This window comes from Ochotona princeps, chromosome 20 (genome assembly GCF_030435755.1).
Source record: "Ochotona princeps isolate mOchPri1 chromosome 20, mOchPri1.hap1, whole genome shotgun sequence".
NCBI lineage: Eukaryota > Metazoa > Chordata > Mammalia > Lagomorpha > Ochotonidae > Ochotona > Ochotona princeps.
In genome coordinates, this window is record NC_080851.1 from 4,385,091 (window position 1) to 4,408,093 (window position 23,003).

General features: G+C 42.6%; 1 protein-coding gene across 1 annotated transcript in view; it reads right to left on the reverse strand.

Annotated features, from left to right (window-relative positions):
* Positions 1–23,003, reverse strand: part of SEMA3A (semaphorin 3A) — a 182,968-nt gene that overhangs the window by 51,456 nt on the left and 108,509 nt on the right. Inside the window, exon 6 of the mRNA XM_058678270.1 lies at positions 16,060–16,179. Coding sequence (XP_058534253.1) covers positions 16,060–16,179 — 120 coding nt within the window. The remainder of the gene's footprint in view (positions 1–16,059; positions 16,180–23,003) is intronic.

A 23,003-nucleotide genomic window follows, 5' to 3' on the forward strand; every position in this document is an offset into this window, starting at 1 on the left:
TGCGCGCGCACACACACACACACGTGCACACACACACACCCTCCCTTCTGGCACATGCTCATGCTTCTGTCCCCCATACTCCAGGATATTCAAAGTTGAAAACCATTGTATCTATCTTTTCTCTGATAATTGAAAATACATCTTGGTAGTTACCATGTGTATTCATTTTCACATTTTAATACACGGGTTGGATAGGATACAGACTTGGACCTAGCTGGTGCAAATGGCCTTGAAATTCCCCCTAGGGGATGCACCTGCTGCCTGTTAGTGCCAGGGACATGCACGTTGCAGCAAGGGTTTACAGAAGCCAAACACTCAGCTATGAAGCTATGTATATGACCCACATGCCTTCATTTTGTGATTTCTTCATTGAATGGCAGAGCCTTCTGTTTTTGTTTTATAAAATGCATGTTCCCTTTTCTTATATTTAAAAGGTCTATAGCTGTAGCTAGCTGTAAATTAAATTTTTATTCTGCAAATACAAACTCAATAATCTTGGGTTCAGGGTTGGACTACTGGCTTGCTGACACAGAAGACACAGAACACCTTGTTCCTTATCTCTCCTTATTTTGCAGAGCAGGAAGGCCTGGTCATCTCAGATCTCCTCTCCCCACTGTGGACCTCAAGGAGGGGGACACAGTGGGACTACAATGTCAGCAGCCCAGTGACAAGCATTGGGGGTGAGACCTGCAGCTCTTCTATGACTGCATCACCCCAGCACCCCTCTCTTGGAGGCCTTCACACAGCCCTTGCTGAGACACCTGAGATGAAAGTTCTCTTTCCTCTACCCTAAAACCCTGACCTGATTATTTTGATTGCACACCAGGGACAGGGACTGAGCGTGGGCTGCCTGCTGCTGCGCCCTTGCAGGTTAGTGACATTCTGTCACCCCCCAGTTTGCTGTTTCACAGGCTCTGGGAGGATGCTGAGATCATGACACTGAACACAAGAAGGCAGGGAGCTACAAGTGGAAGATTACTGCTATTCATGCTTACTTGATTATTTCTTTAAGTAGAAAAGTCAGTTTTTCAAATCATTGCTTTTAATTGTGAAAATGTTCGACGTTCGTTGAGACAGCACTGAAGGTCTCTGTGTCTCCAATTGGTGGATGCAATGGGAAACGGCCGGTGATGCTTGCCCTATCTTTTGATCTGTTTCAGGCAGTGTTGGTATTGCACATACTAACACTCATACGGCCATGGTGACATCCCCATAGATACTTCATCTTGATCAACAAATATGTTTCCTAAACCAATTTGATACTCCCATCTTTGTGTGAATAAAGGCAGGGATTCTCTCAATTCATTGGAATAGCTCTTACAAATGGCAATTAAAAAACTTTAATGTCACTTAATAGCAATTAAGAAACTTTTAGATTCATTTTATTTATTTTCTTACTGGAAAGGCAGATGTACACAGAGGAGGAGATACAGAAAGAAAGAGCTTCTGACTACTAATTCACTCCCCAAGTAGCTACAATGGCTGAAGCTGAGCCAATCCAAAGCCAGGAGCCAGGAGCTTCTTCTGGGTCTCTCATGTGGGTGCAGGGTTCCAAGGCTTTAGGCCATCCTTGACTGCTTTCTCAGGCCACAAACAGGGAGCTGAATGGGAAGTTGAGTAGCTGGGACATGAACTGGCATCCCTATGGGATCTTGGTGGATGCAGGGCAAAGATTCAGCCACTAGGTTATTGTGCTGGGTCGTGATTATTTTTTAATGTGTGATTATTTATTTTTCATGAAATAAGTCAAAAACTACCTAGAATCATTCACTCTAGCTGAGCCATATTTCACTGAGTTTTATGTTATTACATTTTCATTAGAATCAGTTCTGTAGACTCTAGGACAGGAATGCTATAGGCATATTCACTATTCAAAACCATCTCAATGAGGTAGCTTTTTCCTATGTTTAAACAATATGCTGAAGATGATACTGAAACCAAGACAAAGTCCAGCAATTGTACATAAATTGAAAAGACAGTTAAAAAGTCACAAAACGGGCTCGACGTGATGGTTTAGTGGCTAAATCCTTGCGTTGTATGCACCAAGAGCCCATTAAGATGCTTCTTCATGTCTTGGCTGCTCCACTTCCCTTGCTTCCTTCTGCTTGTGGCCTGAAAGGAGTGGAGGATGGCCCGCGGCCTTGGGACCCTGCACCCATGTGGGATACGCAAAGAAGTTGCTGGCTTCTGGCTTTGGATCAGCTCAGCTCCAGCCATTGCTGCTACCTGGGGAGTGAACCAGTGGATGGAAAATCCTCCTGTCTCTTTTTGTCTCTGTAAATATGACTTTCCAATAAAACAAGTACATCTTTAAAAAAGGCCACGAACTCATTTGAGTAGCTTAATAAAGCCCCTGACCAAATCCCCAAATTGGAAATTGACTGTCTTTTTTTTTTTTTTTTTTACCTTTTGTTTCTTTTTAAGCCACAGAAAAGACAAGATAACTAACTGCCATGAAAAAAAAATCTGTGACAAATTGCTTTATGTCATTAAGGTGATAAAGTTACTTGAAAAGTATTTAGAATATGTGTTTTTAAATTTCTATTCTTTCATTGCTCCAAATAAACAATACCTTAATGGAAAAGGAATCCCTTTATTTTTAGAAAAGTGCTTATGTAGCTTTTAAAATTCAGAGTAAAGACACCTAGTTTTCTTTGGATAACAGTCGGAGGCAGGATTTTTCAAGCTTCTATTGAACAGAAAACAAATGTTCTCCAGCTTCTCCCCATTCCTCTGCTACTTCTTATAACTATCAATCTCTTTTTTTATCTCATCGTGTTTGAACGATTTTGCCCCCAAGTTTCTGTATAAGTGGGGATTTATGTTATTTATAAAACGGCCACATTATCCACAAGTGATAGACATTTTTTTCCTGATTCTTCAAAACTTATGAAAGATATTTCCATTTTCTTGTCTTACAAACTGTCTCCTGCACAAATCTTAGCAGAGAGTACTGCATATATTTAACAAAGGAGAGCTTTCCTCACCAACTGGCATGGCCTCTTATCATTTCATAGTGAAATTTTCAGGATCTCTGGTTCTGATATTAGTTGAAAGCCTGAAAATCAACTCATTTTTCATACTTGATGTAAAAGATATGGCCAATCACTCTTTTACTAAACATGGTTTTAAGATAAAAAAGACACCCTGGAAATACATGCACACCGTCTAATAGGTGTATTATGATTTGTAGGGTCTCTCACGTGATCAAAAGTTTTGTGCATATCATCCTTAAGGGCAGGGATCTCTCTCTCTCTCTCTCATCAACGGTGTCTTTTCTTTCTAGCGGATCTTGACATCTCAGAGCACTCACTGCAGGAGAAGCCCAGGAGAAGCTGTTGGTAGCCAGTAACGCAGCCTTTCAAGGTGCTGTTATTCTTAGCATCCTAGGAAGACTTGCAAAAGAGCAACCAGAGAAGCAAGAGAGAAGGATATTCCATGTAAATAACTGGTAAATCTAAAAGATAAATAGAAATGAGGTGGGAGGAGACGAGACTTGCTAAAGAGATTAAAGAGAAACACTGATAAAGAGTAATTGAAATGGTACTTTAATCTCTGCCAAAAATATCTAGTCTTCTCATTAATAATGGAGCTATTTTATCTCAATCCTATTATATTACATGCTATTCCACTTGCCTCAACTGACAGCCATATGGTAAAGTACGCAATGACAATTTGGTATTCTTAGTATTTGTTACAATAACATTTTGTAGTGCTCTGAATCTTTGAAGAAAAAAAAATCCTTAAGTATATATCCTATTTTCACATTACATATTTCAGATAACAGACTTTAAAGTGTGGTTGGTAGACATTTATTTCAATTTGTGATGTTATAAATTTTCTAAGATAATATATGTTGATTATTATAGTTGAGTGATGATGAAACATTCTAATCAGGAAGTTATTACTAATCATCTGGAATTATTTTTTCTTTTCTCCCTTTGATCTTTCTCTGCACACTTCTTCCAAATGGCTAGACAATTTATCTTTTCAAAGCCAGATTTTTCCTGTTAATGATTCCTTATTTTTTTCTAATCTAGGAGTAATTTATCAGTTCCCAGTAATCAGAATAGCAATGTCATCCTAAGCCTCCTCCCTTGAATTAGACAGTCTCAGTAAGTTTTACTTGGCTGTTACTATTGGACTATTTCTCATAGAGGTTCTAGTAAGATAATTTGCTTACCCATTATTGTCCTTTTGAGGACAAATGGCTTTGTTTTCACGAGTTCTTTGCTTGGAAACTGAAATGCAGCACATCTGTGCTGAATGTATGAATTAGCAGAAATGACAGTGAAGTCTGATGGAGACTTTGTGGCTATCCATGGATGGCCTCCTTCTGTGCAGCTGCCTCTGCCAGCCACCATCCAGCGACACTCGCGTACTCAGCATCTGAGGAGGGCTGTTCACCTCTGCCACTGCACACCCCGTTCTCGTTTCTGGCTGCTATGTTCCTAGCTCAGTGCAATCTTCCCAGTTGCTGTCTATAAGTTGCTCTCAGGGAGCCAGTCAGAAATGAGCAAGGAAGGGAATAGAGCAGATTCACTTTGGAAAAAGCTGAACTTCTTTTTGCACTTTATGATTTACCCACGCACAATTAGCTCAAGGTCTCTCAAAGGGAACCACACTACCCTGTGCTGCTTGGACACTGATCAGAGTGGCTTTACTTACCTTTATATCATCTAGGAAGAGTGTGATTTTCGTCTCTTTTTTAAATAAAGAAGAAAACAAAGAGGAATAACACATCAATCAGATAGCCCAACATCCTTTTTAGGGCCGACAGCACTATGCCTATGTGATCACCTTTCTTCAGAGAAAATATCTAATCTGTTTACTGCAAACACATGAATGCAATTGAGCAAAGAGGCTCAAGGTCTTGCTGATTCAGCACAGCCTTAAAGCAGATTCTGTAATTTGATTGCTATTCTAACTAGAGTTCCCTGTAGTACATCCAAAAATGAGTAAGGTTTTGTGATGATCCATGTGTTTCACTTTCCATCTTCAAAATTTGTTCTCTTTTTATTTTCAACCCAAAAGATTGGTATGTCCTCCTCCAAGACATGGGTACAATTTATTCCTTTTTAAATGTGGAAAACACATCTGACAAACAAATATTGATTCTGTGGGTATTAAGTAATTAAGGGAAGCTCATCAGTTTGACACCAACTTTGTCATCACTTTCAGAATCAGTGACACTCAAGGTCATATACACAACTATGTATTTTAAATCCTGTACTATGGTAAACTGAAAAAGCTGTGTGAGTCTACAGGGCAAATCTAAACCAGCTGCCACCAATTGCTTATACAAGACCACATTAGGATTTTATGGAAGTATGAATTGGATGGTTTTCTTTGATACAAAAATCCTCACACCTTTTAAAATTAGTAGTTAAATGAGCAAAAGAGAGGTTGTTTGGATTTATAGGAATTTAGACAAATTTATAAACATATTGAAGTGACACGGTTTTGATAGGCCCCGTATGCTTTCAACCCACATAAATCCAAAATGAGTTATAATTTAGCAAATCATCAAACAAAATAATTAAACTATGCTCCTAATGAGCAGAACCCATTTAATTTATAAACTCTCTAGTAGTAATGAATGATAGTTCATTTTCAAATATATACAATCAGTTTTAAAGTAACATTTTTAATCATATTATCAAATAATGGTACATGTTTTAAAATGCAAAATGTTGTTTATGTATGGTACAGGATACTGCATAGCCGAGAGGTTGGTGTGGGAGCAGGGCAAAGGGATGTGATTTTTCTCTTGTCTCCTTCCTTCCTTCCTTCCTTCCTTCCTTCCTTCCTTCCTTCCTTCCTTCCTCCTGTTTCCTTTTAAACATTTATTTATTGACTAGAAAGTCAGAGCTACACATAGAGAGACAGATACAGAGACCTTTTGTTCAGCAGTTCACTTCCCAAATGGCCTTCGCAGCTGGGACTGGGCCAGGCCCACACCAAGACCCTGGAACTCCATCTGGGTGGCAGGGGCCTGAGAACCTGGCCATTCCCGGCTGCTTCAGAGACACATCAACCAGAATCTGAGGTGGGAATGGTCGGGGCAGTGGGCAGGCAGGGACTCAAGCTGCTACTTCATAAAGCCAACCCCTGGTTTCTTAAGCCATAGAATGAGCCAAATATTTTTAACTGAAATTATCTCTTTAAGGGCATGTAAATATAAGCAATCTTCATTTTAATTGTTATCAGGAAAGCATTCCAAAGAACCTTTTCCTGAATATCAATTTATAATTTGTATTTGGTTGATATGTGCATCTGAGATTTCTAATGCTTGTTTGTTGCAAGTATCTTAGTAACAAGTATGTCACTACTCAGAAAGCGCCTCTGAGCTTTTTGGGGGATGAAGAATAGTCAACTTACGTTCAAGAAAAGGATCAGATATCTCCAGGAAGAGCCCTGCATGTACCAGTTTGAGGTACGAGCACTTGTTACGGCTTCTTCATCCGCACATCTTCCCGGTAAGCCTTTTCCGTTGCTCCCCTAGCAGCGAGCCATTGTTCAAGGAAATGAGACTGGGTATCTTCCTACACATTCACTGGGAATTGGACATTTTTAGGTATGTTGATAATTGTAGGTATTTTGATAATTTCAATGTGGAATTCTCACATATTGTCATGAAACCACAAGCAGCCAGCTAACATTGAGTACTCTTTTGGGAATAGCAGTCACTTTTCCAGATGCATTGCAAGAGCGAGCTTGTGATCCCTGTAACAACCAAACTAGGGACAAAACATTATTTTGGTCATTTGTATGGTGGGGAGGTAACTTGAGCTTACATACACCTGCTACATTGAATTGTTTATCTCATGCCTAAGTCAGGTTGGGGGGCTTCAGCAAGTCCATTTAGCCATACTCCCAAAAGCTACTGGTGACCCTCATGAGAAAGTTTTAAAAGTTAAAATATGATACAGTGGGAGAGGTACTTCCCTAAAGTCCAAAAGCCAGAGTTTTTAAACCATTATACTTGCAGAACGTTTAATAAAAAGTAATCCACTGGCTTCCCTAGTGTAGGGCTGAGTTTTGTTATGTATCTGCTGGAGCTAAGTTAGCACTTGTAAAATCACATTTTCCTGGAAATTAGTCTGGGTGATTTTTGTCTGCTAACTTTTAAAACACATTATCTATATATTATTATTATATATTATATTTATATATTTTTACTATTTTAACCTAAAGCTATGTTTTACATTACTTTTTTTTTTAATGCAATGAGCACCACACATAATGGCAAGCTGTCATCTAAACAAAACAGATTAAAAGCAGGCTAGGAAAAATAAGTGTATTTTCTGACTTATTCATGGCACTGATTTACTGGGCAGGCACTGTGGGTTAGGTATCGTGTTGAGATGTGGATGTACTTGCATGGGCAGCCACCATGGTCACCATGAACATTTTCCATGTTATAGAGACTGTCCTTATCACCCTGCACATCGCTTCAGGCATTCTCAGAAATACCAATAAGATACTCCCACTAACCATGCTTCCCATATCACGAAGGCAGTCACTCTCTGGCCCAGTCACACAAGGCATCGTGGGATGCAGGCTGAGGGAGGGTCCTCAGCCCATTCACCCCGAGATGAGGGCTTGAGACCTGTGACACAGACACTCATCTGTGTGCTCTTCACGTTCCAAAGTGGGAACAGCTAAAATTCACAACAGAATGACAAGGCCAGACAGAAATGAGACAACTTGAGGAGGGCTTCTGAATATTCCATTTGGTTGGTTAGTGTCTAACTTTGGAGTGGCCATTCAGTAATAAAAACAAAGGCCTTGGCAGCAGGTGGATTCAATTCCCTTTTCACTCAGGGGACAGGACTGACGAGAAAGGCCGTGCAGGTGTTTGACCAGCACTGTGTCTGAGGCCATACCTGCTCCTGTATCTGAAAAGGAGAAGCCAACGTGGCCTGGAGGGCTGCTAATCCCACAACACTGCGCACAGTCAACAGCCTTTCGATAAAAACAAATTCTGATCACCAGAAACTGCATAAACATTCTTCATTTTAACTTTATAGACATCAAGTCTAAGCATAATTGTCTGATTACCTAGTTTGAAATTTGTAATAATAAACAGCAGGGCATATGTTCTCCTGAGCTCACATGTCTGAGTGCTCTTAAATTCTACAGGGAATCTGAGGCTGATATCTTGAATAAGGGTGATGAAAATATAGGAACAGTTATTGGGCCGACACAGAAAATTAGGTTATTTCATGACTTTTTCATTTAATTATTACCAAATCACCTGTTGAGACTTTATGATTAATATCTCCCAATTGAAAAACTTTGGGAATCTCCACCCTGAAAGCATGGTGCCAAGCCTGGATTGAATATTTTATGATATTGTGAAACTTGCTTCTATTCTGAGTGATTAGAACGTTAACAAGTGGCTTTCTCCTTTCGGCTGCTTGGTCAAAATGGTCCATGCCATTGCAATTCAACGGCATTGCTTCTCTGTCCGGCCTTTATCTGGCTAAAATCCTTTAATTCCCTGGTCCCTGCTGTTGGGGATCCCCAGGCTCATCATACTTAACCTCTGCCTGGGCTTCTCAGAATAGAATTTGTTTCCCTCCATTCATAGCTTCAACAGTCGAGCAAGCCACATGCAAGTGCACAGTGGTCTTTCACCCCGAGCACACTAATCTGATTGTTTTTCCCCTCTACAAACGCTGGGTCAACAATCAAGCTGCCGCCAGAAACTAATTAATTTGCAAACAGGCTTGTGTTTTCACAGAGGGAAAGCTTTTCAGAGCCATGTCAGGGAGGGCAGTCACACCATGGCTACACGCATTGTTGCGGCATCCACTTCTCTGGGCAAATCTCTTGCTTGATGTCACTGCACACAGGGGCCCGATTACCCAGTCAGCAGTAAATCCCTCTTGAGGCCCCTGAGCTCTGAATGCAGCAACACGGGAAGAGGAAATCTGTGCAGACAGAGCTGATGGTGAGACAAGAGAAGGCAGAGGCCAAGCGGAAAGGGAGCAACTTCTTACTTTTGATACATTTTGATCAGTGTTGACTAAAACAGTGCAACAAACAGTATAACAATATTCCTAAATGTTTGCCTCTTAAATCTCACCTTCCAACCTATTTCCAACAAAGTGCTTCGAATACCTTGATTAAGAAGTCAAATGCTGAGAATTGTACTTTTTGTCAATTATTAAGACATAATAATACATCCTAATAATTTATGTAGCTGCATTTTGTAGAGGACTAAAGTAAAGTAAAGAAAATCAGCTTACAAGCATATTGCTGCTAATGAGTAATTTACACCCTGGAAACATTTCTCACTTCTGTTCTTCAGTGCAATATCCCTTCAAAACTGTTCATAAGTGATATTGTGCTATAGACAAAAAGTGGCCTTAAATTCACCACGATTCAGAGTAGAGACATGACATCATGTGTCCCCATATTTAAGGACAGTACACTCCTGTAGGGCACACATCTGTCTGAACAGTTTCCTGGGGTAACAAGGTCAATGGGTAACCCCTTTTCATATAAATACAGACATGAGCATTTTCATCCAGTGGCTAAGATGCCAGTAACAGGGTCTATGTCTCATACCCAAGTAACTGGGTGCAAGGTCTCACCGTGCCCCTAGGTCCAGCTTTCTGATAAGACAGATGCCCTGGAGGGTAGCCGGGTTCAGCAAGTTTCTGGCTCCTGTGTTCAGCCTGGCTTCATCTACAGCCATGCAGGTATTTGGGGATTAAACAAGTGAATGGGGACTTCGTCTCTCGCTCTCTCCTCCCAACCCTCCCTTTCTTTGCTTCTCTCTGCTTCTCATAAATGCAATTGGTAATGCCAAACACGAATTTAATAAAATAAAGATATAAAACTTATTTTGAGGTATCATATATTGAGTTTCAGGAAAAATGACACTCTGTACTGCTATTTTTATTTGTGTGACTACATATTTACACCACAGGCTTGGTAATAAATGAATACAAGTGCAACTCATGGAAGATGTAATTCAAAAGTTAAGATGCTGCACCATTGCATCTTCCTGCCAAGGCTCTGGAAACTCGGGAACTGTCATTGTTTCACTGCTCCCTGAGCCTCTGTCACACTCACTGGCTCATATAACCAAAAACCGAGGCTTACAATGAGCGTTTTTCTCCACTGGTCAGCAAAATATCACTCACCCACTTGGAATCATTACATTTAACATGATGCACAACTAGATGAATCATTTACTTATTAGAGAAACATGCAACTGGATACTCCGGCATCGCTTATGCCTCCAAAGAAGGCAGAATTAAAATGGTCTTATTCAAAGAGTTGTATGAGTGATTTGAGATCGCGTATCTGGTACCAGGTCATATTAATTTGTACACTCATAGCTTCTTTGCGGTCACCTTTCTTCTTTCTGTTTTCATAAACACACATCTTTCGGGGAAACTTGAACCTGAGGAGAATATGAAATACCCTCATCTGTGACCACAGAGGAAGCTAGGATGACCCCGAGCAGGGTAGCCCTGGGTGGTGTGGTGGCTGCAGGGACAGGAAGTGGAATGAGGGCTCACATACCATTTCAATTACAGGAAAAACAAGTGGGTTGCTGCATCCAAGGGCACGACCCTTTTAGGAAATTCCACTAAAAGAAAACAGGTCTTCCTGAAATGAGGGCGAATGCCTCTCACTCGGGCTTTGTAACCGGCTCTGCTTGCATCCCCAGCCTCGGCAATCCCGGGGATCTGTGTTCTCTCATTTATTCCACGAGACATGGGCTGAGCTGTCGAACTCAGAGATGACTGCTCACAGAACGGGTCTGACATAGGTGCCACAGTACATCCCGCCAACTGCAAGTGGGGGCAGGATGTGGACAGAGTTAACATGCAGGTGTTCGTTACACGCACAATGAGTTACCACATCAGGCGGCCTTTATTAACCATGGAGGTAGGTAATATTGATATTATTCTTCCACTAAATATAAAGGCCAAAGTCAAAGTGAAATCTGGCTTCTTTATGAAGACTGTGCCTTAGGATTTTCTCCAGATCATGGAGCATTGCAATATTGGTGCAGGATGTAACTGATATTGGAAAACAGTCTCCACCTAACGAAAAACAAAAGTGCACCATTGAACTTGCTGTAATGACACATCAGTAGAATAGGAACTGAAATGTAAGTTCCCTAAACGTATTATGAAAGTTTCTAAATTCCAGGGAAAGAAATCTAGGTATTTTAAGATTCAATTCTAGGACCCGGTGGCGTGGCCTAGCGGCTAAAGTCCTCGCCTTGAACGCCCCGGGATCCCATATAGGCGCCGGTTCTAATCCCGGCAGCTCCACTTCCCATCTAGCTCCCTGCTTGTGGCCTGGGAAAGCAGTCGAGGACGGCCCAATGCATTGGGACCCTGCACCCGCGTGGGAGACCCAGAAGAAGTTCCAGGTTCCAGGCTTCGAATCGGCGCGCACCGGCCCGTTGCAGCTCACTTGGGGAATGAATCATTGGAAGGAAGATCTTCCTCTCTGTCTCTCCTCCTCTGTGTATATCTGGCTGTAATAAAATGAATAAATCTTTAAAAAAAAAGATTCAATTCTAGATCATTGTGTTTATTTACCTTCAGCAGGAAACAAAATTAAAGCTACAAGAGGCAAGTCTATCTTTCCAAAATTTTTGAACAGATTCGGGAAAAGTGAAGAAAGTCACATGCCAACATTAATAAACTCTGCAGACCCCCACTATATATATATATATATATAATTATATATGTGTATATATACAGGGCAATGCATTACTTCTGGCAGTGCAGATGGCTGTGTGGTCTTTGTTGATGCTGCAAAACTCATTTGTTTTAATGCACAAGTGTGTAAACATTCTGTTTCTAATTTTCCCCTGGAATGGTCCTTCCTTGCAGAAGTTTGTGCTGTCCGGGCCCTTGGTTCTGCCCCAAGCATATCTGCGTCCCCATCCTGCAGTGCTTCTGGTTTCTGCACCCTGTCAGATAGAACCTGTGTGCTAACTTGGAAAAACCAGTCCTCACCTTGAGTGCTGAGAGACTGATAAGTGAGCGCTTTCAAAGGAGCCACACGTTTTGAGAGACGAAGCCCAGGGCCGTGGACGACGACTGTGTTTTCCAAAGTGGGAAGGCTTCAGACTCAGCTGTCACCATGCAAGCAGGCAGCATCATGGTGGCTTATCCCCTCCAAAGCCGTAAAAACAAGATAAACACTCCCCGCTCCTTTATGTGGTTCCATCTTCTAATGAGATTCTGTTTCTCACGGATGGTGGAAGCCCCTGAGTGCTCAGCAGATCAAAGTCTTTGTGCTGAATAGAAAAGCAAACGTGTCTCCTCCCACACAAATATCCCAGAGTAGAGCAGCCAGCAATGTTAACAGAGGGGTTTTCTTACTAATTCCACCCCCGCACACATGCCTCGTTTAATCATGGAGAGTAGAGCCTCAGAAACTTTCCCCTGGGACCTTGGAGCTTCTCACATCCCCTTCTTAGGATGGTTTCTTTTCCTGTGTGGAGGCTCCCAGTTTCTCCTGTGATCACCCGGATACCATTAAGCCTTCTTCCACCCACTGTTGCAGAGATCTGACCCTGTGCTCAGAGCCCTATGATCACCACGGTGTCTGTCCTCGGTACCAGGTGACCTTGAACATCACATGCATTTAAAATGCCCAAGGGGGGAGTGATGCCAAATTTAGAGGACTCTGGGAGAGCAAAAATAAGAGAAGCCTGGAGACAGATGGTTCTCAAGAGAATAGGGTAATTAACGACAAACACTGTGGCAAAGGCTCTTTGGCTGGAGCTTGATGGAAAGCCAGGAAAAGGTCATCTGTGGTCTTTGCAGGAATTTTTTCCAGGGAACAGATGATCACACAGGAGTCAGGTGAAAGGGGACTTCAGAGAATACCCTGAGCTGGCTTAGGACTAAGATGTTTGGGACTTTATGGCACACCATGCCACAGGCACCCTGGGTGGGTGGTTAAGATTGTAGGTCGGGGGAGAAATGATTAGATAGAAAGAGACAAAGTGAAAGGAATTCCGCCTTGGGTAAGCTATAGAAGAATGCCAATGTGCCAATGTGACTGAGACGAAGGTGAAAGCACCAAATGAAGACATTCAGATGCACAGCTTTGTCATGAATGTATCAGAGAGATGAGATGATTGGAAATGTCACAGGAAGGTCACCAGCTTGTCAGAGGGTTTGAATGGCCGCCCCACAGTTTGGGATCAAAGACTATCATGGAACTGGTGAGTGCATGAAGTTTCAGAGAGGTCCCAGGCAGATTTATGACCGTTTGCTACCAAGTCAGTGAAGAACAGAGCGATTAGGGGAATTTCAGAGTTCCTAGAAGTATGCAGAGGAAAAGCAAGCCTGGCGGAAGGTCAGAGACAAAGACATTCCGGGATCCTGAGGATGGAAGTTCATGGCAAATTGCATCCTCACACCCAAGTTATGGAACCAAGAAGGTGTTCCCAGATGGGCCTGCAGGGCTTGAGTCGCTTCATCTTATGAAACACAGGTGATTCGGTCATAATAAAAGCAACCGTGATAACATTAGTAAGAGTACTATAGAATCTCTGATAACATGCCACGAATGGTGAGGATCAGTCAGGAAAGGCTCCTGCTCCTGCTAGGACAGAAAGTAGACTATGTAGGGCTGGCTCATGGACCCACCGTAGTGAAAGATCTGGCATTGGGAGAGGTTCTGATGGAGGAGCTTGGGAAACTCCTCTATGGGGACACAGTCGCTGCAGGTGAGCATGACAACCAAGAAAGGAAGCAGCCTAGACAAGGCCAGGTTAGCTAGATTACGGTACCTCCAAACTTACCTTTGGCTCAGGTCGTGGGTGAGACAGGCTGGGCCAGTTCATATCACCCACTGGCAAATCTGAGAGCTAGAATGATGTGTGGGTCATGCCAGTTTGGGCCACAATACCAGACAGTTCACATTAGGGCCAGGACTGGGGGCTGGCTGGGCTGACTATGCTGCAGGGAGTCCCCTGCTGGGTCACTTTTCCCACTGGTGAGTGTGAGAGCTGGGATGGGGGCAGAACAGACTGGGCATGGCTACAACACCTGTTAGCCTGCAAGTAAGCTTGAGTGGGGACAAGCCAGGCTAGGCAAACTGTAACTACTGGTACCTACATAAGCCAGAGTGGGTGAGGGTTGGTTGGGCTTTGCTGCAGCATCAGCTAGCAGATGCTGGCCTGGGGGCCAAACTCTCTTTGCTAAACTGTAGTACCACCTGGAGAGTGCAAGATCTAGCAGTGGGAGTGAGCCCATTAGGGAAACAGTGGGCAAGTCCCTCTTGGGTTGCCACTCTGCCTGGTGAGCATGAGAACCAGAACTGGGACGGACATGGATACAGCCAGAGAGTGGCACCTGTTGGCACATAGTGGGCTGGACAGTGGGGCTGGTTTGGTTGAACTAGGCTTCAGTGCCCATTGAATTGCACAAGAGCTGAATGGGATGTGGGACAGATTGGACCAGTCTGTTGTACATACTGGCAAGCATAGGAACCAGGTTAGGGGGTGGGCCTGGTGGGGGTTATTGTGGGTCGCTCCTACTAGGCTACAACTCCCACTGGTTTGCATGGGGACCGAGTGTGTGGTGGGCAAGATCGAACCAGGCTGCAACACCCATTTGCTTGTGTAGAAGACAGGACTGGAGACAACTGACCCAGCAATTGCAACTAACAGTGTGTGTGAAGGCCTATTTGGGTGACAGATTGTGCCAGACCCTGCTTTGGCAGTCACACATAAGAATCAGGTCTGGGATCACTTCTGATGAAGTTTCTTTGGGAATCTCCCAACTGAACCACTGGACTCAGAACTCTAACCTTGGAGAAAATTGCAAGTTCCATGGTTAGACCATTGAATACATGTGTCAGAGCTGGGCCTCCTCAGTGGCTTAGATGGAGCAGCGCACAGCATATCCAGAAGCACATGGAGGATATGGCAGTCCACTGGAGCCTGCAGAGGACACCTGGTATCCTAACAGAGGATGGAGGACAGAACAAATCAATCAACTACCCCAGCCACGTGTTGGTCGGTAGTGAATACCTGGGCTGGTAGAGTCCCTAAGGTGGGTTATGTCAGCCAGTGGAGTCTGGAGAGATTTCATCGTGATTGGAGTGGCAAGATCGGCAACAATACAGAACTGCTGAACTATCAAAACCACTTGAGCGGGACCCTCGGAGCATGCCCCACACTGGGGACCCTGGGATTGTTGGGAGGCTGGGTGTGGCTTTTCTCCTTATCAATTCCCTTCCCCAGATACAGGAACGAAAAAAGGGAATGTGAAAACAGTGGTTTCACCCACTGTCCTCTAGCCCTTGACCCTTACCACCCTAATCAAATATGCAAAAAGTCTCAAAAATAAAATTTATACAAGAAAAAAAGATGAATGAAAATACTACTTTAAGCAAATGCATCTTTTACATTTTCTACTACTCTGAAATTATTTATGAATGATCAAGGTAGAAAGACTAATTGTTAAGCAGCATATCCTTGATCAAGTAGGCAAGCACGGTCTGTACTCTGGCTACGAATCTACTACTGGACTAGATAAGAGATTGGCTGTAAAACAGGAAAGGGCTTTTTAGGAAGATTAAAGATGAAAGACAGGAACTTTTTGAAGACCCCAATGATATTTCACAGTGTCCATGTAAAACATCATCAACACCGAGGTGTTTTTTGTGTTGAAGAGATGATACGATGCTTTCAAGCAATGCCGAGTGCTGGGAAGAGGCACAATGCCGCCCTGCGAGGTTTGTTATGGTATCACTCCGCGTCACCCTATCTTTTTCCATAGCTTCCCTTCCTCAGCTGCAGCTCAGATCTTGTTGTTTCTACAGCCAGCTACTGAGAAACTTCGGTTTTGGCACACCACCCATGTTTTCCTGGATTTTCAGCTCCCTTGTCTCTTCCTTGCACAACTTTCTCACACGCGCAGCCATGAGGTCATCCCTGTCAGTGTGATAGCTGTGTGGCTGTAGAGTCATCCTGTGTGGAGGGTGTGAGGAGGGCAGGTCTCCGGACCTCAGCCCCGGCGCTGCGTGCCCGGCTCCGCCCGCACCACCTACCGTTGAGCCACCTGGAATCGTGCTGCTCCGTCCTAATAGAATGGTGGTGCCCAAGTGTCCGGAAGATGGCAAAGTCTCGCCCCATAAAATCAGCCGCGGTTCCAGAGTATAATTCTCCATCTGGGTGGCGACAAAAACAAAATCACGTCCACATTCTTTACTTCAAACAAGAGAAGACAAAGAAAACAAACAACATCCAAGTCTCAGGGTATGGTAACCGCCCTCCTCCGCCCTGCACCAAGGTGCTGGCGTTTCGTCCCTTGCCTTCATCCGCAGGGATCAGCAGGTGGTCACTGCGTCAGGGTCTGACTAATCAGTGGGTCCTAATGTGGAAGGTCTAAGTAAAATCAGATGCTGTAAACATTACCAAAACCTCAAACTTTGTTTTCAACTCTGACTTCTGACAAAGGTATACAATGAAAACTACATTTATTGAATTGCTTGATTTTTCTCGTTTAAAGGTACTCCGGCTTTAATTTTTACCTAGCAGAGTAATATATCACAAGGGCCTGGCACAATGGCTCAGTTAGCTAATCTTTTCCCTTCAAAGCGCCAGGATCCCATGCAGCCGCTGGTTCCTGTCCCGGCTGCTCCGCTTCCCATCCAGCTCCCTGCCTGTGGCCTGGAGAGGCAGTATCTCTTGTATTGGAGTGTCTGCTTTGAGTTCTCACTCCATCTTCTTAGTGGTGCGTTCCCTGGCTTGAATACCCGAGTGTCTGCCACCCATGTGGGAAATCTGCATTGAGTTCTGAATTCCTAGTTGTTGTAGGTATTTGATGATTAAAGCTCTCTCTCTCTCCTTCCCTTTAATGCGTACATTTGTATAATTTATCATTTCCAGGTACTTCATGCTAGGTAAGTGGAAACTTAAATCCCACGTATAAATACTTTAGGAAAAACATTATTAATATGATTTAAACTATTTTTGAAATTTTACTTGAAAGGTGGGGAGTTAAGGGAATGGAGGGATGGAGGAGAACGAGAGAGATTGAGAGGCACACAGACATCGCATCAGCTGGTTCATTCACCGAGTAACTACAACATCCAGGGCTGGACCGAGCCAGAAGCTAAGATTTAGGAATTCAGGACAGGGGATTCAGTCCAGGCCTCCACAAAGGTGGAAAGGAGCCAATTGTTTTACCATTTCTGCTGCCTCCCAGGGTCAGTGCTAGAAAGATGGAGTTAGGACTTGGAGATGGGAATTGAACGCAGGAATTGTTCACAGCTCCATTCTCATGTGCAAGTCAAGTCTACAGGTTGAAGCACATATTCTCATTGGTCCACCACAGTTCTGTGGTGGAGATGTGGCTCTCTGATGAGCCTGAATGGACTCCCGCTTAGAGACTGTTCAGAGCAGTGGGGAAAAGAGCGTCACAGAGCAGCAACCCATCACCTGCACAGCATGGACAGGTGTCTGATCTGGGCAATCAGGCTTACCTGTGCGATCACCTACTTTACACTGCGATGACTCAGAAATACACTGAGCACAAATTAATAGCTAAGTGAATAGTGTTCGTATGCCATCCTGAGTTGTCACAGTGTTGTGTCTTTGGGATTCAGAAGGACCTTGTATTCTCTTCACCTAATTAAATGTCAAGGGAAAAATCTAATGTACTCTCCTTAATATGCAATTTGGCAATCTTATTCCCAAACTCAGTGTAAAACGATCATCTTCCTAACACTTACCACAGTTTTTAAAGACACTCGGAAACACACATCAGTTGCATTAACCTCTCTTCAATCACTGTAAGGTTTTTATTAAGGTGAATATTTTATCTCTTCACCTAGAAATGATGGCAGGTGTGATATATTTTTAAATGTCAGGTGGATGCTTTTTCCTTTTGGTGTGTGTAAATAAGGGGGTGTTAGTTAACCATGTGTTGTGAAAGCAGCTTAAGATGGTCACGCCCGTTTCCAGCACCTGAGAGGGGGATTTTGTGTCTGTCTTCCTTTGAAAATTGAGAAATAATAAATGACCAGGCAAACCTCACAGCGCTGAACCACAGGTTATGGGATATGATCAGAAACAGCATAAATAAATAAACAAATGGTAAAAACCGAGCGATTTCCTATCAGGCCACAGTCAAGACCATGTCCAACAGGTTTGGTTAGAAATAGAAGAGTAAAGAATGTCTTTAATTAATATCACTTTTGGCATGTAGCTGCTCTTGGGTAAGGGAATTCCAGAACAAGTTGCGTTGTTGTGACATATAAAATCTATGGAGGATGGAGCTGAGATAGGAAAATACCCACAAACTGTCACGTGGATATAGAAACATATTTGCTTTGTTTCTCTTAATTCACTTGTTGAACTATTTCATAATAATTTCCTTGATGCACTCTAACGTGAGGGAGGTAAAAAATCATACAAAGGAAGGATGCAAGACTGATTTCTCTTTTCAGCCTAGACAGGAAGGTGATTCGGAGGAGTACTTCGCTCAGCGTGTTACTAAAATGATAATTAAACAATTGACCTGTAAGCCCAAGGAATGTTGCAATTTAGGCATCAGTTTCCACTAGCCATAGCAAACAACCTCCCGTTTAAATACAGTTTTTGGTGAAAACTGGCTTCACTGCCACAAGCTGGAAGGTAGCAGCTGATGGGACAACCTTACAGGGCATGTGTTCTATGTTGCTGCTCAAGGCTTGAAACTGTTTCTTTGTATCAGGCCTCTTATCAGATTCCCAGGGACAATTGTTCCAGATGACGTATGACATCTTTGTTGCTTTGCACCAAATTATGGTCAGTTTCCTACCCTTGCTGATTTCTAATTAAGTGGAAATACCACATGAACCCAGAGTGTATGCCATTTAAAATACTTGAACATTTCTGTCTCTTATTAGAGGCTTGTCACATTCTGTGCCTGTCTGAGATAATGTAAAGATATCTGACTGTAAGAAATTTACTATATTTCAGTTGGGTGATTTTTGCAAACCATATTCATTTAATGAGAAATCCCATTGCCAAGCCTCTTTGTTAGTTTCAAGGTCATTTGTGAAGCCATCAAGTTATACATGGAAGCATAATGTTAATCTGAGAATTTTCTGACCCTGGAAAATCTGAAATCTAATATTAGGTAAGTTGTACCCTTCCAGAATTCAGATGGCATTCTGGGTGAGACACACATTTTTGGGCTCTCCATCTATATTTAGCCAGCAGTGAAAGAGAGCATGACATTTGTGCAGTTTCACTATATTTATGATGGCATATTCTACTCACAGAATTGCTTCTTATATCAGAACGTGGCTGCGGATCCTCTAAGATCTTGGGGCCTTTCTCCAAAAACACATGAGCAGTTCAAGGTCTCAGAAATGATCTAGTAGACTAAAATAAATTCGTGCTGACAGATATAACTAACCACCAAGAGGCTGTCCAACAGGGAAGGTAGGATGTGAGCACCATTGTTTCTTAGCTTGAAGCTGCTCAACTGTCTCTCAGGAAAGTATGCACTGAAATGATCGCAAGTCCCATGAGCCACATTTCCACTGTGGCTGCGTAACCTGAGACACGTGTATTACAAACACACGCTCATATGTGCTATAGGCTTTCTGTTCACAGCTCCAAACGCAGTCCAAATGTGGCTTGGATCAGTCAATGTATTGGGTTACAATTCCTAAGAAGGGTGTGGTGAGGGGCGAACAGAAGGCGAAAACCATTTCCTGATGAACTTGAAGCTTCACTGGGGCAGATGAAAAAGGTGACATGAACGCACACAAACAAGCCTGAAGACCAGGCCATTATGTTGTTAACACCTTAGGTAAATGCCACTCACAGAGTAGCAGGGTAATTAGAAACAGGAGGAAAACAACACTGAGGTTTGTGTCTTGCACACCACACACACACACTCGGCTTGGACACAGTCCGTTCCCTGGAAGTGAAAGGACCTGGGGATGACTTTACATCTTCAAGTTTATTGAGCACCTTCTGTACACCAACACATACAGCGAATTGGCTTTGTGACTAAACTGTCATTTCTTGGTGGTTTGTATGCATGCATACTAAAAAATTAAAAATGCAACATTTATCGTAGTGGGCCAGATCTGCCTCTCGGCCTCTCTATGACTGCCCTCTGGATTTTTGTTTGTTTATTTCTGTTCTACAACCATTTGAAAGAGCTACACAAGCATTTCAGAATAGTACTATGCTGTTACATCGTCCCCTTCAAGTCTTATAATAAACCGCTATGCTACCATGGCCCCAACATCTTAGACCCCAGGTAACTGAGGCTCAGAGATATTCAAATCTTGCATTATTTTAGGAAGTGGCTTGCTTCTCTGAAACTACACAGGAGCATTCCCCAACATCAAGACTTTGTTGCGTCTTCAGTTCCTTGGCACCCTTCCCAAGGCAAGGCAGAATTCCAGCTTCAGGATATAAACCTTAGCTAAAAGCCCCAGAACTTTGAAATCAATTTCTATGTATGCCTTAGTGATGGAATATTTCTAAACTATTTGGGCTGCTTTGCCTGGAAAAGATTTCAATGAGGAAATGAAATGGTTCTCAAGTTGGCTATTGCTTTCATATCATGAAAATGTGAGATGGTGCGCAATTAGTGTGGAGAACACTGGGCTTTATTCCTGTGCTGTGATTGCACCTGGCATTTTTTCCCGAGCAGGGGAGCAACTGCTATCTTTAATAAAGACATCTTAAGGTGTCTTTATTTGATATTTGAGGGTGAATAAAGTGAGAAGTACTAAAAAATTCAAGATGGGAGCAGTTTCGTACCATCCAAATGATTGCTCTTGACAAATACTAGAAAAATTAACTATAAGGTGACTTGGAAAATTAAGGCATATTATAAGGATTTGGGGACTTAATTCAGTAACTATACATTGTCCAGAAGAAAATTCCTGTGTTCTACAGCCATCAGGTTAAGTAACCATGACACTTTTGAAAGGGCTATACCAAACCTCGGTATTTTTCATAAATAGTAGTTTTTAGGCTGGCATCTAGTTTTGAAGTTTACTACTGGGTGAAATTGTTTTGCAGTGGGATTGATGGCATACAATACATCTTCTGCCAAGATCTAGCCAGCCAGTTTATAGATAGTTCCAGCCTGGAGTCAGCTCTCAGGATTGGGAGAGAGAAGCGGCCAGAAACCACCTTGCCATTTCGTCCTCCATGTCAAGCTGAGCAAAATGTGCCCAAAATCTTTAGGGAAGATCAATTTTTCCAAGGCCATTTTCCAACCTACAGTGTACAATCTGTGTATTTTAGAAACAGCTTCTACCCTTGCAGGTAAAAGAATTTGTGAAGTGCTGAAGGAAATATTTATGCTGAAAACTCCATTAGATCGGTGAGCCTACTTTCCTAAGCAGTAGGAGCACACCAAGAAAAAGGCAGCAAGTGGGATGAAATGTACTTGTAGGAGAGTGTTGCTTGCACAGTGGTAAAGGAATAAACAGTGGAAGGCAGAGAGTTCTGGAAGTTTTAATGGAATGGAAATGGTGCCGGGCTGTCCTGTGGGATTTCACTAGATTAACCACGGCCTGCCCCTGTCTGTGTATTTTACTGTGTGACTGATTCAGAAGTGGATTGATTTGCCATTGCCAATAGGTACCATACCCGCCTCTGAAAGTCACTGCAGCACCCTGCTGTGCCGCTTAGCACAGGGCTGTACTTCCTAAAGCTTTATTCTGTAAAATGTCTCCTGTTCCTCTTGAACCACACAGATCTCCGACTCATGGAACTTCTCTCACCCTCCTTTCCTTTTTGTAAATCTATACAGTTTTTTTCAAAGACAATCTGATATAAAACTCAAACTCTGGAGTTGCATATTCTTTGTGGACTTTATGTGGTTGCATACCATATGGACTAGGTAATACCTACTTGTCATCAGCCCCTCTCAGTGGAATATCAAAATAATCAGACAAATCCCCTCTGAGAAACATACCACAAATTAAAGCTGCTTTAGGCCCACTTTCACATATTGCTGTTTAAGGAATATTTATCTTTTTGTTTTTTCACTGTGTAGTTTATAGAAGCATAGGGTGCAAGTTTGAACAAGGTATGACTCCTCCTCTTAGTTTAAGTCCATTTTCAAGTTTCAGTCCCAACTCTTGAGGAAATCACCGGCATGTGCTTGCTAGGGCATCCATGAATAGGAAAAAATCAGTGTGCTGAATTTGCTACATTAGCTTCATGTCTCAGTCCAATCAATGTGCCACATGATTAACATTAACTGCACTTGAAAACCAAGAGAGAAAATAATTCATGCAGTGATAATTTTATTTTTAAAAGAACAGGGATCTGTTAAACAGTGATAAACTGGAAAAGATACATTCTGATGACTAATATGATACTCAGTTTGGCTAAAGCCACATTTTCTGAAGGACATAAATGGTTGTTTGCAAAAAAAGATGGAAAAAATAAACTTAGTCTGTATCAGTTAACAATCTAAATTTACATGTTAAAAAGTCTGCCTATTAAAATGTAATTAGCAATATTATATTTGGAAAGTTTCTCCATTGTTTTTATAATTCATTAATTATTTTACTATATGAAAATGGAAAAAAGCTACATAACTTTTTAAACTTCAGGGGTGGAATCACAATCCAGAATCTCTCGTGCTTTATGTTGCTGGTAAGCTCGGCTGTTGGACGGAAGTCAGGGAGAGGAAGGAAGGGAGGCAGTCGGGGAAGACCATGGAGGAGCACGGACGGCAGGCACATGACTCAAGGCTGTCAGAGCCTGTGGGGCTTGCTCAGCCCCAGTCAGAAGGCTAGCGGATACTTCCACCTGTTCAACCTTTCAAACATTCCTCACCCAACTGCAATGCTGAAGGATAACAGAAAACAAGAAGCATGGCTAGAGAAAAGGTGGGAGGAAATCACAAAATGCTTTGTTTGATTTAGAAAAGGAAGACTCAAAGTCATGAAGAATAACAAATGTCCTCCCTAGCCTGGCCTATCCACCACAGTGTCAGTGTGAGTCAAGTCAAGGC